This window comes from Apis cerana, linkage group LG10 (assembly GCF_029169275.1).
Source record: "Apis cerana isolate GH-2021 linkage group LG10, AcerK_1.0, whole genome shotgun sequence".
Taxonomy (NCBI): Eukaryota; Metazoa; Arthropoda; class Insecta; order Hymenoptera; family Apidae; genus Apis; species Apis cerana.
Genome location: NC_083861.1, coordinates 8,541,033 through 8,556,393, shown reverse-complemented (window position 1 = coordinate 8,556,393; position 15,361 = coordinate 8,541,033). Strand labels below are relative to the sequence as shown.

General features: G+C 25.8%; 3 protein-coding genes across 5 annotated transcripts; 1 reads left to right on the top strand and 2 right to left on the bottom strand.

Moving 5' to 3' along the window:
- Positions 1–1,500: 1,500 nt before the first annotated feature.
- LOC107993117 (pinin) lies at positions 1,501–4,542 on the bottom strand. The gene is made up of 5 exons (XM_017049352.3): positions 4,229–4,542; positions 3,689–3,881; positions 3,439–3,612; positions 3,013–3,307; positions 1,501–2,914 (listed from the first exon to the last, which is right to left on the bottom strand). Exons 1-5 carry the CDS (start codon positions 4,387–4,389, stop codon positions 2,382–2,384), a joined length of 1,356 nt encoding a protein of 451 aa, XP_016904841.2. The 5' UTR covers positions 4,390–4,542; the 3' UTR covers positions 1,501–2,381.
- Positions 4,543–4,919: 377 nt separating this feature from the next.
- On the top strand, positions 4,920–14,270 carry LOC107993121 (DNA polymerase epsilon catalytic subunit A). Of its 2 annotated transcripts, XM_017049358.3 has the most exons (27): positions 4,920–5,172; positions 5,271–5,391; positions 5,483–5,701; positions 5,776–6,008; positions 6,071–6,311; positions 6,382–6,698; positions 6,798–7,044; positions 7,115–7,667; positions 7,736–8,177; positions 8,250–8,487; positions 8,606–8,959; positions 9,029–9,243; positions 9,316–9,499; positions 9,572–10,105; positions 10,183–10,424; positions 10,511–10,715; positions 10,797–10,972; positions 11,044–11,213; positions 11,432–11,768; positions 11,836–12,025; positions 12,100–12,266; positions 12,329–12,617; positions 12,692–12,802; positions 12,882–13,144; positions 13,224–13,356; positions 13,436–13,647; positions 13,758–14,270. In XM_017049358.3, exons 1-27 carry the CDS (start codon positions 5,087–5,089, stop codon positions 14,056–14,058), a joined length of 6,780 nt encoding a protein of 2,259 aa, XP_016904847.2. In that variant the 5' UTR covers positions 4,920–5,086; the 3' UTR covers positions 14,059–14,270. The 2 variants fall into 2 exon arrangements, with proteins under 2 accessions (XP_016904847.2, XP_061936089.1); XM_062080105.1 differs by lacking the exons at positions 4,920–5,172; positions 5,271–5,391; positions 5,483–5,701 and having other exon boundaries at positions 5,889–6,008; positions 6,109–6,311.
- Positions 14,184–15,329, bottom strand: LOC107993122 (ATP synthase-coupling factor 6, mitochondrial-like). 2 transcript variants are annotated; one of them, XM_017049359.2, is made up of 4 exons: positions 15,018–15,329; positions 14,631–14,778; positions 14,419–14,543; positions 14,184–14,297 (listed from the first exon to the last, which is right to left on the bottom strand). In XM_017049359.2, exons 2-4 carry the CDS (start codon positions 14,771–14,773, stop codon positions 14,278–14,280), a joined length of 288 nt encoding a protein of 95 aa, XP_016904848.1. In that variant the 5' UTR covers positions 14,774–14,778; positions 15,018–15,329; the 3' UTR covers positions 14,184–14,277. The 2 variants fall into 2 exon arrangements, with proteins under 2 accessions (XP_016904848.1, XP_061936097.1); XM_062080113.1 differs by having other exon boundaries at positions 14,184–14,543; positions 15,018–15,176.
- Between the last annotated feature and the right edge of the window lie 32 nt (positions 15,330–15,361).

Genomic DNA, 15,361 nt, shown 5'->3' with positions numbered 1-15,361 from the left:
TTCTGGTAGCAAATGTTTGCTTCCGCGGCACGCTGTGCTCGCGAACCCCGTCGCGCTCGATTACGAGCTACGCCATGACGAAGATACGCTAATAAATTAACGGTTAAATAAACCCTCTGCGAGGAGGGAACAGACTCTGCTTCTGCTTAGAATAGAATAGAATGTATTAGAAGAGTACAAGCACGATTAATGAGCCGAGATTTCGGTGTGGTTGAAAAGATGCTGTATCGGACGTCAGAGCCGCACAATTTCTTGAAAACGAGGTAAAGTAATTGGTATGGAACAATATTTTTCGTACTTTGAGAAATCTGAAACGATACTTTAAAAAGATATGATTACGAGAGAATTGTTTTCTTTATTTCGCAATATTATTTCGATTATTTAAAAAAAATTGAAATAATTTAAATTCAAATATCTCAATTTCGACTATTCAAACTTAAATGTAAGTTTTTTTATTTTTATTCGTTACCACAATTTGCTTTTGATAAACATCGATTACAATTGTTCATCTATATTTTAAATCTTTCTTTTTTTCTCTCGACAATGGAATCTTTTTTACTCGGAATAGAATATAGGAAAAAAGGAAAATATATAGAGTGGAACGTGATAATTAAGAAAACGTCCCGTTTTCTTGGTCCAGCATGTTCCTTTCGTCTGGAGGCGAGTCGAAGCGCGTTTTCCATTCGGTGTACAAATAGCTCGCAGACCCCTAGCCCCTGTCGGCTTCTCTCATGTCTCCACGACGCGTCGCGTCGCACGCTTCATGCTTCTGCGCTATCCGATGTCGAGCGTCGCCGTCCCTTACTTTTAATCTATTTTCTTTTTTTTTTTCGTTTCTATGGATAAATTTTGAATAATATACGAGGAAATGTCATGTACATTTACCTTGTTTACTCCTTAAAATGTAAAATAATAGAGCAGGCAAGATTATATTTCTAATAATGAAAAAAAAAACTTATCTTCGTATATCATAATATTGTTATAATATAAGAGATAAATTATATATTTTTATAATTAAATTATATAAGTTTGAACTTGCTTACGACTGGATCAATGACTCTTAATGTTTGTTCGTGACGATTAATTACACGATCGATTTTAATTTTAGATGATAATTATTTATTTGTTTTTAAATTATATTTTAGTAAATATTTTATAAAGAATTTTTCTTACCGTTCTTAGCAGTTATTTTACCAAAGTCCGAGAAGAGAGGGCAAGAGGAAAGACGTCGGAGCAGAGACGCATTAGCCATATTCCGAGGTTGCATGGCGGAACGCCCCTTTCATGCCATCCCCTCCTATCTTTGAATATCACAGAAAAGATAGAAAGTCCCATAGAATTCGCTGGCAAAGATTTGGAACCGCATTCTAAGTGTAAATTACTTAACAAATTACAACGCTTAATCTCGCTTCTTTCTAGATGTTCCTTTTACAAATCTTGAAATTTTCTTAGAAATGCTGTCAAGATTATAAAGTAAAAATTGAATAAAAAAGTACATGCTTTTGTAAAAGGGTTTTTTTTATATTTAATTTGTTTAAAAATTTCTTTATTCTTTTATTTGACTTTTTTTTATTTATCTTAAAGAGTCAAAACAAAAATTATTTTTATTATGACGATGAATTCAAATTGGTTTTATGTAACAAGTATCTATTAATATTGCTACGAAGAAAAGTTACCCGCTTTTAATATTTGTATTAATTATTCCAATGTGTATTTATGTCGTGTACGATTAAAAAAACACAGATATATAAATGATCTGCATCAGAGTTCAAACTATGCTATTTTACCAAGAGATATGCTCAAGGTTTGAATTTACACTTTAATCTACCATATATGTAAAGCATTAAATAATTTATTCAATGCTTCTCTTCTTTGTATATGTATTAAAAGATAGATACTGATACAAAGAAAATAATGAATTATAACTATTTTACATAAATTTTTCAATAAAAATATATCGAATTGATGAATGAAAGTTCATTGACATACTTATTTCTCCACCAGGTTTTTCTTCTTCTCTACTTACAAGATGGTAGTTATTTAAATAATATGCTACAACAGCCATGATACAAATATATAACATTTAAAAAATATGGGATTCCAATGAAATGCAACTACTCTTGATCATATGATTTTTCTTACATCTAAGAGAAATCTTTATAACATCTGTCGTTTGATGCATGATGAAAAAATGAGTATGTAATTTGATGAAGGGAATGAATTTATATCTATATGATAACAAGTAAAAAGTGAAATTTTTTTCCTTTGAAAATTGTAAAATTCATTTGCACGCATAAAGTGTCGTATAAGAAAAACATATTTTTCTTCGTTGGACCATTCAATGTACGGAATATGTACAAGCATTGTAAGTACATTTAATACTAGCCATTATTTTCATTTGTTACTTCGTCTACTTGCACTTCTTCCTTTTTTTCAATGTCATTTGTATTTTCAAAGTTTTCTTCCTTTTCGTAATTTTCATCCTTATCATAAGTTTCTTCTTTATCATAGGTTTCATCTTTATCATAGTTTTCATCTTTGTCTGTATTTTCATCTTTGTCATAATTTTCATCCTTGTCGAAATTTTCGTCTTTGTCGAAATTTTCATCTTTATCGTAATTTGCTTCGTCTACTTTTATTTCTTCCTTCTTTTCTATATCATTTGTGTTTTCATAGATTTCTTCTTTATCAGACTTCATAGAAACATTAGCTGGTTCGTTATTCTCTGATTCTAAGGTCTTCTCTGGATTTGGATCACGATTTTCTTCTCCTTCTTCCGTCGATTGTTGAACTTCCGCTGTTGTATTTAACGTTGTAGATCCATCAAAATTTTGTTGATGTTTTCCAAGACCTACTTGTACTTCTATAAGTTCTAACTCTTCGATTAATGCTTTTTCCCTTCTTTCAATCTCCTCTGTAATTCAATATATGTATTATAATTTTTTTTCTTATTTATTAAAGATTATTACTTATAACTTACTCTCTGCTTACTCGTTTTATTCAATTACTTACCATGAAGTTCTTTTGCCGATTGAGCCAATAAAACATCAGTATGAGGATGTTTACGCTTTGGTACGTAATAAATAGAAGGTTGAGCACGCGTTTTAATAAATGAAGCAAGTGGTAATTGCGCAGCGCGCCAATCTTGAAATTGTCGACTACGCGCTAATTTTGCTTCTAAAGCACGAACTTCCGCTAATTGTCGTTTCCGTGATAAGAATAATTGTTGTCTTTCTCGTCGTAATTCTTCCTTTTCCCTTCTTCTGGCTTCTTCTACTCTTGCCTCTACTTCTGCCTTTTTATCTTCCTACGAAAATCATTATTTTTAATAATGGTTTTTTAATAAAATTTTATAAATATAAAATAAAATATTATTTATATCAATTAAAAATGTTTTATTTAAAAATTAATTATTAACAATTAAAAATTAAAAATTACCTTTGCTTTCAATTTAGTTTCCTCTTGTCGAAATTTTTGTAATGTACCTAAAAGAGCTCCAAACATTCGTTTATTTCTTTGTCTGCTACGTTCATCTATTCTTTCACGTCTAATAACTTCCTGTCTAGATGGAATTTCTCTTGGAGTTGCTATTACTCTTGAAGACACTGCTGGCTAAAATAAATATTTAATAAATAATAAGATTTAAAATAATATATTTGAAAAGGAATAAATTGTCATAAAATCCTACCTTAATTACATTATCATCTTCATCAGCACTATCATCATTATTAGAAGGTACACGTGCACTTAATCGACTGAAAACTGTTTTTGGTTCTCCATTTGAACCTTGCCATCTTCTTTTTCCACCAGGTAATTCATTGTTAACAAAATCTGATATGACACGTCTTCTTTCTTCTTGTAATGGTCTTTTTTGTGATAATCTATTACATATATAAATGCACAAGAATATATCAACAAATGTACACAATCTTTCTTTCTTTTTTAATAAGGTTATATAAATAAATTAAAGAAATTTAAAAATTTTTATTGTTATTAAGTTTACGTATTATGTATTTTTATAAATAAAAAATGTTTACACTTTCAAAGTGAGATCATGTATGTATAATTTAATAAAATGGTAGAAACTCCAAATACAACATAGGTTATGTTTTTGGACAACAGTGTTTCATTCGAAGTTCAATAAACTATCAAACAAGATATATGTTTTATAATATAACATTTTTCTACAACGATTTAAAGTTGTGTAAAAGTAAATTTATAATTTAACCTTGGTGGAGGTTGTAGCGGACCGTTTTCTCCATCAGGGAGATCCCGGCCCAAGATTTTTCGAATGCTTCGATCAAGTCCTCGGAGGCCATCTCGAGCGGCTTCTAATTGCGCTTCTAACCTTTCGGCACCCCAGGCCTCTTGTGTATCTAATTTTCTCATGTATTTCAATTTTTTATCTTCACTAAAATCGTAGAACAAATTTATTTAATGAACTACAACAATTGTTGTCGAACCGCATTACTGTCGTGGAGCCACCTACAATTTCGTTCCTTTTTCCAAATCGATAAGCTTGGGATTTTTCCTTGCGCTTATAGATCATACTTCTAGTAAATTTCTTATGATGCCAAATAAATATATTATATTATTGGACAAATTTAAATATTAAAAAATTAGATTTTATAATATTTTGAAATTTATTATAAATTTGTAGAATAAAAAAGAAATAATAAAAATGAAAGGATCGAATTTTGAAATATTTTTTATAAATTAAAATTATACAATTTGTATTATTTAAACACATAATTTTTTTTTAATATGAAAGGATATAGAAATAGAATTTTATATAAAGATCAAATAATTTTTATTTTTATACAATTTAAATTTTATACTTTTATTTAATTTTTATTTTATAATTATTTACAGTATATTCTATTATAATTATATTTATATAATTATATTTATTAGATCTATGTATAAGATTTATTGGCGGGCAAATTACAACCTATAGTACAAACTTGAAGTATAATATTGTCTTATCAAGTGATATGTTTTCTTTGTATAAAGTATAATCATGTTGTTTTTAATTAATTAAAAAAATAGTATTAATTTCAGTTTATAAAACTAATTATTTTATAAAATGACAACTTTACAAAATACAGGAAAATTTCGATCCTTTAGAACAGATACAAAAAATGACCAAAATCAAGAAGGAAATGCATCAGGGTATTTGAATTTAATTTAAAATTTAATTATAAATTTAATTATAAATTCCTATATTTTCTAAATTTTTTATTTTTACTTTTAATTTTTTATTTCTTTAGTGATGGTTCAGGAAGCAGGTTAAATGAAGTTAATGAAAATATAAGAGTAGATGGTTTATATGGATTTCACAGAGTAAATGATATAAAAGAAAGAATAGGATATCTTATTAATATGCATGCAGTAAGTATAAAAAATAGTAACAAATATTATTAATTGTTAAGCTTTGTAATATTATTTTTTGAATAATCTTACTCTTTTTATAATTTTTTAGACAGAAATTATAGAAGATGATAAAAGATTAATGAGCGGTGTTGATTATTACTTTTTAGAAGAAGATTGTACCAGATTTAAAATTTCTTATCCTTATAATCCATATTTTTATATTTTATGTAAAAAGGATACATATGAAGAAGTTTCTACTGGTTTAAATAAAAAATATACTGAACTTATACAAAAAATAGAAACTATTTATAAAGAAGATCTTGATCTGGTATGATAGAATTTAAAAAAGATAAAAAATTTAAAATATTTTAAAAATAATAATTATGTATGTTTTTCTTTTAGCCAAATCATTTAATTGGTTTAAAGCAGAAATATTTAAAACTTTCTTTTTTAAATACTGTAGATTTAAACAAAATAAGACGTGATATTATGAAAGCTGTTAAATTAAACAAGGAACGTGAAAAAAATAATACATATTATACAAATATGTTAGCAACTGTATTAAATTCAGATCAAGATAGAGGAAATCATAAAATGCAAACTATTGATTTTACAGATAATATTCTTGATATCAGGTAAATATTTAATATATCATATAATATTTGTATGTATTAATAATATGAATGTATTTGTGTAGAGAATATGATGTACCACATCATATACGTGTTTCTATAGATATGAAAATTTGTTGTGGTAGTTGGTATACTATTAAAACAAGAGGAAATGATGTACCACTTATTACAAAAAAAGATGATATTATTGTACCACCTGATCCAATTGTATTGGCATATGATATTGAAACTACAAAACTTCCTTTGAAATTTCCAGATGCAGATACTGATCAAATTATGATGATATCATATATGATTGATGGACAAGTATTTTTTTATGCCTAAAAAATTTAATTTAATACTTGATATTTGAAATATATTTTATTCATATTTATAGGGATATTTAATAACAAATAGAGAAATAATTTCATGTGATATCGAAGATTTTGAATATACACCAAAACCAGAATTTGAGGGATTTTTTACAGTTTTCAATGAACCTAATGAGAAAGCTACAATAAAAAAATTTTTTGATCATATAAATGATATTCGACCACATATATTTGTAACGTATAATGGTGATTTTTTCGATTGGCCATTTGTAGAAACTAGAGCAGCTTTTCATAACATAGATATGAAAAATAAAATTGGTTTTTCAAAAAATCGAGATGGAGTTTATAGCAGTAGACCTGCTATGCATATGGATTGTTTATGGTATTATAATTTATAAAATTAAATGCATAAAAAACAAAAAAAAATTATTGAATAAAAATTATTATATAATTATTCTTAATATCATTTTTTTTATTATAGTTGGGTAAGACGCGATTCTTATCTTCCTGTAGGCTCTCAAAATTTAAAAGCAGTAGCAAAAGCAAAACTTAGATATGATCCAGTAGAATTAGATCCTGAAGATATGTGTAGATTAGCATCTGAAGAGCCAGAAACTCTTGCAAATTATTCAGTTTCTGATGCAGTTGCTACATATTATCTTTATCAAAAATATATTCATCCTTTTATATTTGCTTTATGTACTATTATTCCTATGGAACCAGATGAAGTAAGTTACAAAGAAATCAGTATAGATTAATTAATACAAAATAAAATAATTTATATTTCTCTGTGTTCAGGTACTTAGAAAAGGATCTGGTACATTATGTGAATCTCTTTTAATGGTACAAGCTTTTCAAGCTAATATTATATTTCCCAATAAACAAGAACAAGAATTGAACAAATTAACAAAAGATGGTCACTTATTGGATCAAGAGACATATGTAGGTGGGCATGTTGAAGCTTTAGAATCCGGTGTTTTTAGAGCTGATATTCCATGCCGTTTTAAAATAGTACCAAGTGCAGTAGATGAGTTAATAAATGGTGTTGGACATGCTTTGAAACATGCAATACAAGAAGAAGAAAAAATACCTATGGAAATGGTTACAAATTTTGAAGAAGTAGTTGAAGAAATTACAGTGAAATTGAAAGGTTTGAGAAATCAACCATTAAGATTGGAAAATCCTGTAATTTATCATTTAGATGTGGGTGCTATGTATCCAAATATTATTTTAACTAATCGTCTTCAACCATCTGCAATGGTTGATGAAACAGTTTGTGCTGCATGTGATTACAACAAGCCAGGAGCACTTTGTCAAAGAAATATGAAGTGGATGTGGAGAGGAGAATATTGTAAGATAATAAAACACAAAAATAAAATTTATTAAAATTACATACGAATCTTTTTTATTTGATTTCAGTTGCCGCAAGTTTAAGCGAATATCAACGAATGCAACAACAACTTGAAAATGAAAAATTTCCACCACAATTCCCGGATGGTCCTCGCAGAGCATATCATGAATTATCTAAAGAAGAACAAGCATCTTATGAAAAAAAACGACTTACGGAATATTGTAAGAAAGCTTACAAGAAAGTTAAAATTACCAATATGGAAGAAAAAACACAAACAGTTTGTCAAAAAGAGAATTCATTTTATGTCGATACTGTAAGAGCATTTAGAGATAGAAGATATGAATATAAGACACTTACTAAAGTAGCAAAACAGGAAGTAGCAGTGGCTTTAGCAAAAGGAGATGCGGCTGATATTAAATCTGCTAAAAATCGAGAAGTACTTTATGATTCGTTGCAACTTGCTCATAAATGTATCTTAAATTCTTTCTATGGATATGTCATGAGGAAAGGGTATGATTTTAATTTTTTTTTTTTATATTTAAAATTAATTAAAAATTATTAATATAGTGTTTAATATGTTAGATCTCGATGGTTTAGTATGGAAATGGGTGGAATAGTATGTTATACTGGAGCACATATTATTATGAGAGCTAGAGAAATTATAGAACAAGTTGGTCGTCCTTTAGAATTAGATACTGATGGAATTTGGTGTGTCTTACCAGCATCTTTTCCTGATAATGTAGTTATTCATACAACACACCCAAAAAAAAAGAAACTTGCAATATCATATCCAAATGCTGTTCTTAATTTTATGGTGAAGGTAAATTAAATGCAATAAAAATTTTTTTATTTACTAGAATTTGTATTAATTAATTATTAATAAAAATTAAAATTTTTACTAATTAAAATTTTTTTCTTTATTTTCATTTCATTTATAGGATCAGTTTACCAATGATGTATATCATGAACTTGTCGATCCTGAAAATTTCACATATAAAGTTAGACATGAAAATTCTATATTTTTTGAAGTAGATGGTCCTTATTTAGCCATGGTATTGCCTGCTGCAAAAGAAGAAGGAAAAAAATTAAAAAAGCGATATGCAGTATTTAATTTTGATGGTTCTTTAGCTGAATTAAAAGGTTTTGAAGTCAAACGAAGAGGTGAACTTCAATTGATAAAAGTTTTTCAAACTTCTGTATTTGAATCTTTTTTAAAAGGTAACACATTAGAAGAATGTTATGCATCAGTAGCCAAAGATGCGGATTATTGGCTCGATATTCTTTATAGCAAAGTAAATATATAATATTATAAATTTGACATATTAATTAATATATTAATAAATAAATAAATAAATTTTTAGTGTGCTGATATGCCAGATTCAGAATTGTTTGAACTTATATCCGAAAATAAATCGATGTCACGTAAATTGGAAGATTATGGAGGTCAAAAATCTACATCTATTTCCACTGCTAAAAGATTAGCTGAATTTTTAGGTGATCAAATGGTTAAAGATGCTGGATTAGCATGCAAATATATAATTGCTAACAAACCTCAAGGCGCGCCTGTTACAGAACGGTAAAAATTAAATTTTATTTTTATTATATAATTATACATATGGTATTAAAATTATATATTTTATTACATTAGAGCAATACCATTAGCTATATTTCAATCAGAACCAGCAATAAGAAAATATTATTTACGTAAATGGTTAAAAGATCCTAGTCTACAAAATGATGATATAAGGAATATTTTAGATTGGAGTTATTATATTGAAAGACTTGGAAGTGCTATTCAAAAAATTATTACAATTCCAGCAGCAATGCAAGGAGTATTTATATTTATATATATGTATAAAAATTTGTTAATATCTATAGCAATAAAAGAATAATTATTTTTTTAGCTGTCTAATCCAGTTCCTAGAGTAAAACATCCGGATTGGTTACACAAAAGAGTAATGGAAAAAAGTGCAACTCATAAACAAAGAAAGATTACAGATGTATTTAGCGTAATACATAAAGAAAAAGATAATGATAATTCAGAATCATCTGATATATGTGATGTAGAAGATATAGCTGGAAAAACTCCAATATTTAAACAACCAATAGCAATAGCCAATAAAAGAAAACGGCAAAATTCAGAGGAAAATGAATTAGAAAATGCAAATAAAAATTGGAAAGATGTTCTAGGTTCACCACCATCAATGGGAACAACAAAAGAAGAAAGACTAGAATGGCTAAAGTTTCATAAACAAAAATGGGCTTATCAAGCTAAGCAAAGAGCTGAATATCAAAAGAGTAAAAAAAGTAAATGTTCTAACGATAATGGGGATCGAATTAGTTGGGGTGTAACGCGAAATATTAATACATCCACGTTAGGTGGTTTTTTGAGACGAGCTCAAAAAAAATTGTTTATGACGCCATGGCAAATTATACAAGTAGAATATTTTTTTTTATAATTATATTTAGAATTTGTTAGATATTGATTAATTCAAATAATTAATAAATTATTTAGATATCACAAACAAATGAACCTGGTTTATATCGATTATGGATATTAATTGAAAGAGATTTTCATCAATTGCGTCTTGTGGTACCTCGTATATTTTATGTAAATACTCGCAAACCAAAACCTGATCCAGAACCAGGTAAAAAAGTATCTTGGAAGAAGAGCATGAAGATTCTTCCACGATCTCGTCCGGTATATAATTTATATCAATATTCTGTATCAGAACTACAATATCAAAAACATAGTCAGTAAGTTTTTTCTTTAAATTCTCAATAATTTTCAATAATATTTCAGTCATTTAACTTATTTAATTAATTAATTTATTTATTTATAGAGAACTTTTAGAGGATTTGAGTAAACCAGAAATTGAAGGAATTTATGAAACTCAAATGTCATTAGAATTCAGAGCTATTCTTCAATTGGGATGCATTTGTACAGTTGATCCTAAAGCAGCACGAACAATGGCAGATGGTGCAGATACATTTTCTTTAGATCAATTAGAATTCAAGAGTATTGCTGTGCAACCTTATCTTCAAAATGTAATTAATTTTTTTAGTAAAAATTATCGTATATTTTTTATAATTTAATAATAAATAATAAAAAAAAATATTTCCTTTTAGCTTCATGAAATCAATTATGTTTTCTTATATCATCATTGGAGTTCAAATCATCAAAGAGCTTTGTGGGGACTTTTTTTGAATGCAAGTAAAAGAGCTCATATATTTATTTTGGATTCTGTTTCATCAAATCAAATGCCTAATATGAATACATTGTATACTCAAGAACGGGATATTGTGTAAGATTTATAAAATCCGATATTATTATTATATACTATAAAAATGATTAAAAGATAATTTTTTTTTATAGTATATCTATGAATGGAGCAGATAAAGTAAAATTTTTACCAGAATCAATGCAATTCACTTTGAAATTTGAAACAAATTTTCAACAAGTTTGCCGCATTATACAGGCAGCTATAACTGCATATAAAAACGAAGGATATAGTATACCAATATTTATTACTCAAACTGCTTTGGGTAAATTTCTATTAAATAGAATTTAGAAATGTTCTCAAAAATCATCTCTCTTTAAATTTTTTTTATTTTCTTTTTAATTATTCATTTATATTTCTGAATTTTTGAAAAATTTTACAAATTAGTAAAGTTCACTAAAACACGAGAAAGAAATATCTGAGATGTTTATTTTATTAATTTTTTAATATTTTTTAGATTGATTTTATTTTTATTTATTTTAGATAAAACTGCATTGATAGCACAAATGCCACTACTTAATGATTTTCCTTTAATTAGTACCCATGTACAAGATATTGAAAATTTATATAATACACTGGAATGGCAGAAAGTTGGTGCAAAAATAATGATACGTCATTATTTTAAAAGTCAACAAATTCTTGAATTAATGTCGGAACAATGTAGATTTTTTCATGCGCCAATTGGAAATATCCCAGCAGATCCTGTTATTTTTGGTGCAGATTTATTTTTTGCTAGACATTTACAAAAGAATAATTTTGTGTTATGGTGTTCTCCAACGGAAAAACCAGACTTAGGTGGCAGTGAACATGATGATAACAGGTTTTTATATTTATATTTTAATATAAAATTTGAATTATTATTATTATTTTAAATAAATTAATTACAGATTATTAACGGATTTTGAGGAAAGTTCACAATGCGCTACAAATAATTTTGGGACATATTCTAGTGTATGCATTGAATTAGAAATAGAAAATTTAGCAGTAAATACATTATTACAATATCATCATATTCATGATATTGATGGAACTTCTAATTTTGTTGCATTCCATAATCAGCAACAAACATCTGTTCAAGTATGTAATTTTTTGAAAATGCATATTAAAAGATGGAATATATTCATATGTACACGTAAATTTAATTTTTATAGGATATGGCAATGGGCGATTCTATGACGAATACGATTCCCAGTTACGATGAAATAGTTCTTTGTAGTCCCGCTTTTAGATCATTGCGAAGTATGGTGAATGCATGGTTGCTAGATGTATCAGTTTATAAAAATGTATTTGCAGATTATCAAATTATACATTTTTACAGGTAAAAATGAATATTTGCATGTTTTATATATATTTAACTTAATATAAATTTATATTTTTTAGATGGTTGCGTTCACCTAACGCTTTACTTTACGATCCTGCTTTAAGAAGAACATTGCATACTTATATGAAAAAATTATTTATACAATTATTAGCAGAATTTAAAACTTTAGGATCCATAATTGTTTTTGCAAATTTTAATAAAATCATTGTATGTACTAAAAAAAGAGCAGTAAATGATGCGTTAGGCTATATAGAATTTGTTGTTCAAACAATACGTAATAAAGAAATTTTTCACAGTATTGAAATAACTTTTGAACAATGTTGGGAGTATTTAAAATGGCTTGATGTTGTAAGTAAAATTTCAATTTTTACATTGTAATAATATTATATTTAATTATTCAATTACACAAAATAAATTAACAGCATAATTATGCCGGCATAAAAGGAAAATTAACACAAAATATGCAGGAAAATATTGTAAATAAAAATATGAATGATGAAAATTCTGAGAATGAAGATGAAGATGAAGATACTGTAAGTCCTTATAAAATTTTTTTTCTTTTTTTTTTCTCTGTATTACATATATTTTTATTAAATTTTTATTTATATTAAGCCTGAAATAGTAATGAACTGGAATTTAATGGAATGTCTTCCTAAAGAAGCTGCATGTCAATCAAGTTTTAGCGCTATAATAGCGGGATATATTAATGCGATTTATCAATTTATATCTGAAAATGAATTGAATGCTACTATAAAACCTAGAAGAAAATCAAACAGTCAAAGTTTAGCAGCACAATTAGGATTAGGATCGCTTGAAAATACTGCAAATTTTGCTAAAAAACTTATATCAGGAGATATGTCTCAGAAATTATTTCAGTAAATATATTTCCTTTATTTCATTTGAATTTGATATTTATTTATTTGTTAATATATATTTTATTTAATTATATTATAGAATTGTGCAGAAAATATATAAAAAACTTCCAGAAATAACATTAACAATTCAAGAATATCCAAACTTAGATTTAGATGGTAAAGATAGCAAAAGAATTAATCCTGCATTAGAACTAGTTAAATCAGTTTGTAAGGTATTTAAATACAAAAATATATTAGATACATAATAAGTATTATTTTAAAAAATAAATAATTGAAAATTTAACTTAACAGGTTTTATCTTTGGATAAAGAAGTGGAAAATGAAGTATATCATTTACAAACAAATTTGTTAAGATTGATTAGAATTGGTAGCTTTAGTGACGAAGTTGAATGGAAAGATCCATGTATTTCTTTGATTTTACCTGAAATTATTTGTAAGGCATGTAATCATACAAGGGATATTGATCTTTGTAAAGATAATTTTTGTATTATGGAACAGAACAGGTAATATAAAATATTATATATTTTAATATTTAATATTTATAAATTTAATTTTTTATGATTATAATTTATAAATTTAAATAATTTAAATAATATTACTATTTATTACATAGATATATATGGAAATGTCCTCTTTGTAAAACAAGTTATGATAATGAAGAAATAGAATTCCTTTTGATAGATTTATTAAATCGTAAGAGTATGGGTTATATATTACAAGATTTACAATGTTGTAAATGTAAAGAAATTAAAAGGGAAAATATGAATGAATTATGTTCTTGTTCTGGTAATTTTAAAACTTTAATACCTAAAGATGAAATAGTGAAATTTATGAAAATATGCAAATCTGTGGCCAGAAAATGTGATATGGAAATTTTAATGGAAATAATTCAAAATACAAAACTCATAGAATGAAAATAACTTTATCAATGTATAGATATTATAAATAACAAATTAAAAATGAAAACTATATTTTTATATTTTACTGTATTAATATTTATATCATTAATATTAAGGAAATAAAGTTTAATATACTTGTATTTATAATTTTATATATACATGTATTTTTATAACTATTTACTTGACATCATGTATTATAATTTTAATATAAATATTTTAGTTTTAAATATGTATTCATTTTTCCACTACTGGCTCTGAAATTAAAAATTCTTTATGTTTTATTTCTTATACACATATATATATATGTATATATAATAACTTTTCAATAACATATATTTTAAATATTACAATTAGTTGTTTGAAAAATAAGCATACCTTGAAATTTAAATTTTGGAAACTCTGTTGGATCACCCTTTATATTAAATTGTTTTTTAACTCTGTCAAGTTCTGCCTGTCTTTCTTTTTCAATTTCAGGAGTAACATCAACTAATTTTCCACCACTAAATTTATAAATTAATATTAAAATTATTATACTAACATTATTTACTTAAATTAAATTAAAATTATTTTGTTTACTTCTTATTTACCTGCTTTTTGCTTTGTATTCACGAATTTTATCTAAGAAAAGTTTTTGTATGGGATCTTTTGCTTCTTGAAAAACTGGTGCAAGAATGCCAATATTACGTTTAATGATTTTTGGTGCACTTACAGTTAACTGTTGAAAAAGCATTTTTCCTTCAAATATAAAAATGATTTATTTAATAAAAATGAAATAACAATCAATGAATTAAAGATGTATCAAATGATAAAATCAAGTTCTATAAGATCTTATGTAATAGGTTATGTTCATTACATAAGACATAATAAAAAAAAAAATAATAAAACATAATAAATAAAACATAATATTAAATCAAAAATGAAATATGAATAAAAGTTTATTAAAAATTATATAATTTAAAATAATATATCCTTACTTCTTTATTTAGATAATATTTGACAAGCACTCAATATTCGTTACCTTAGAATATATACGAATCTATAGAGTGCAATCTTTTTTATAAGTTATACTAAGAAAAATATTGTTTTAATATAAATTATATAATTAATCAAAATTTAAATATACTTTAAATTAAAGAATTTTTATTCTTTTTAAATATATTTATTATAAATATCAAAATATTCCTTTATATATTTTTTTTAGTTATTATATTTTATATACTTTTTATTATAATAGTATTACTAAAATTCAGCAATCTTTCTTCAATCTTTCTCATTTATATAACTTAAATTCAAATTTTTCATCATTTTTTATTACGTA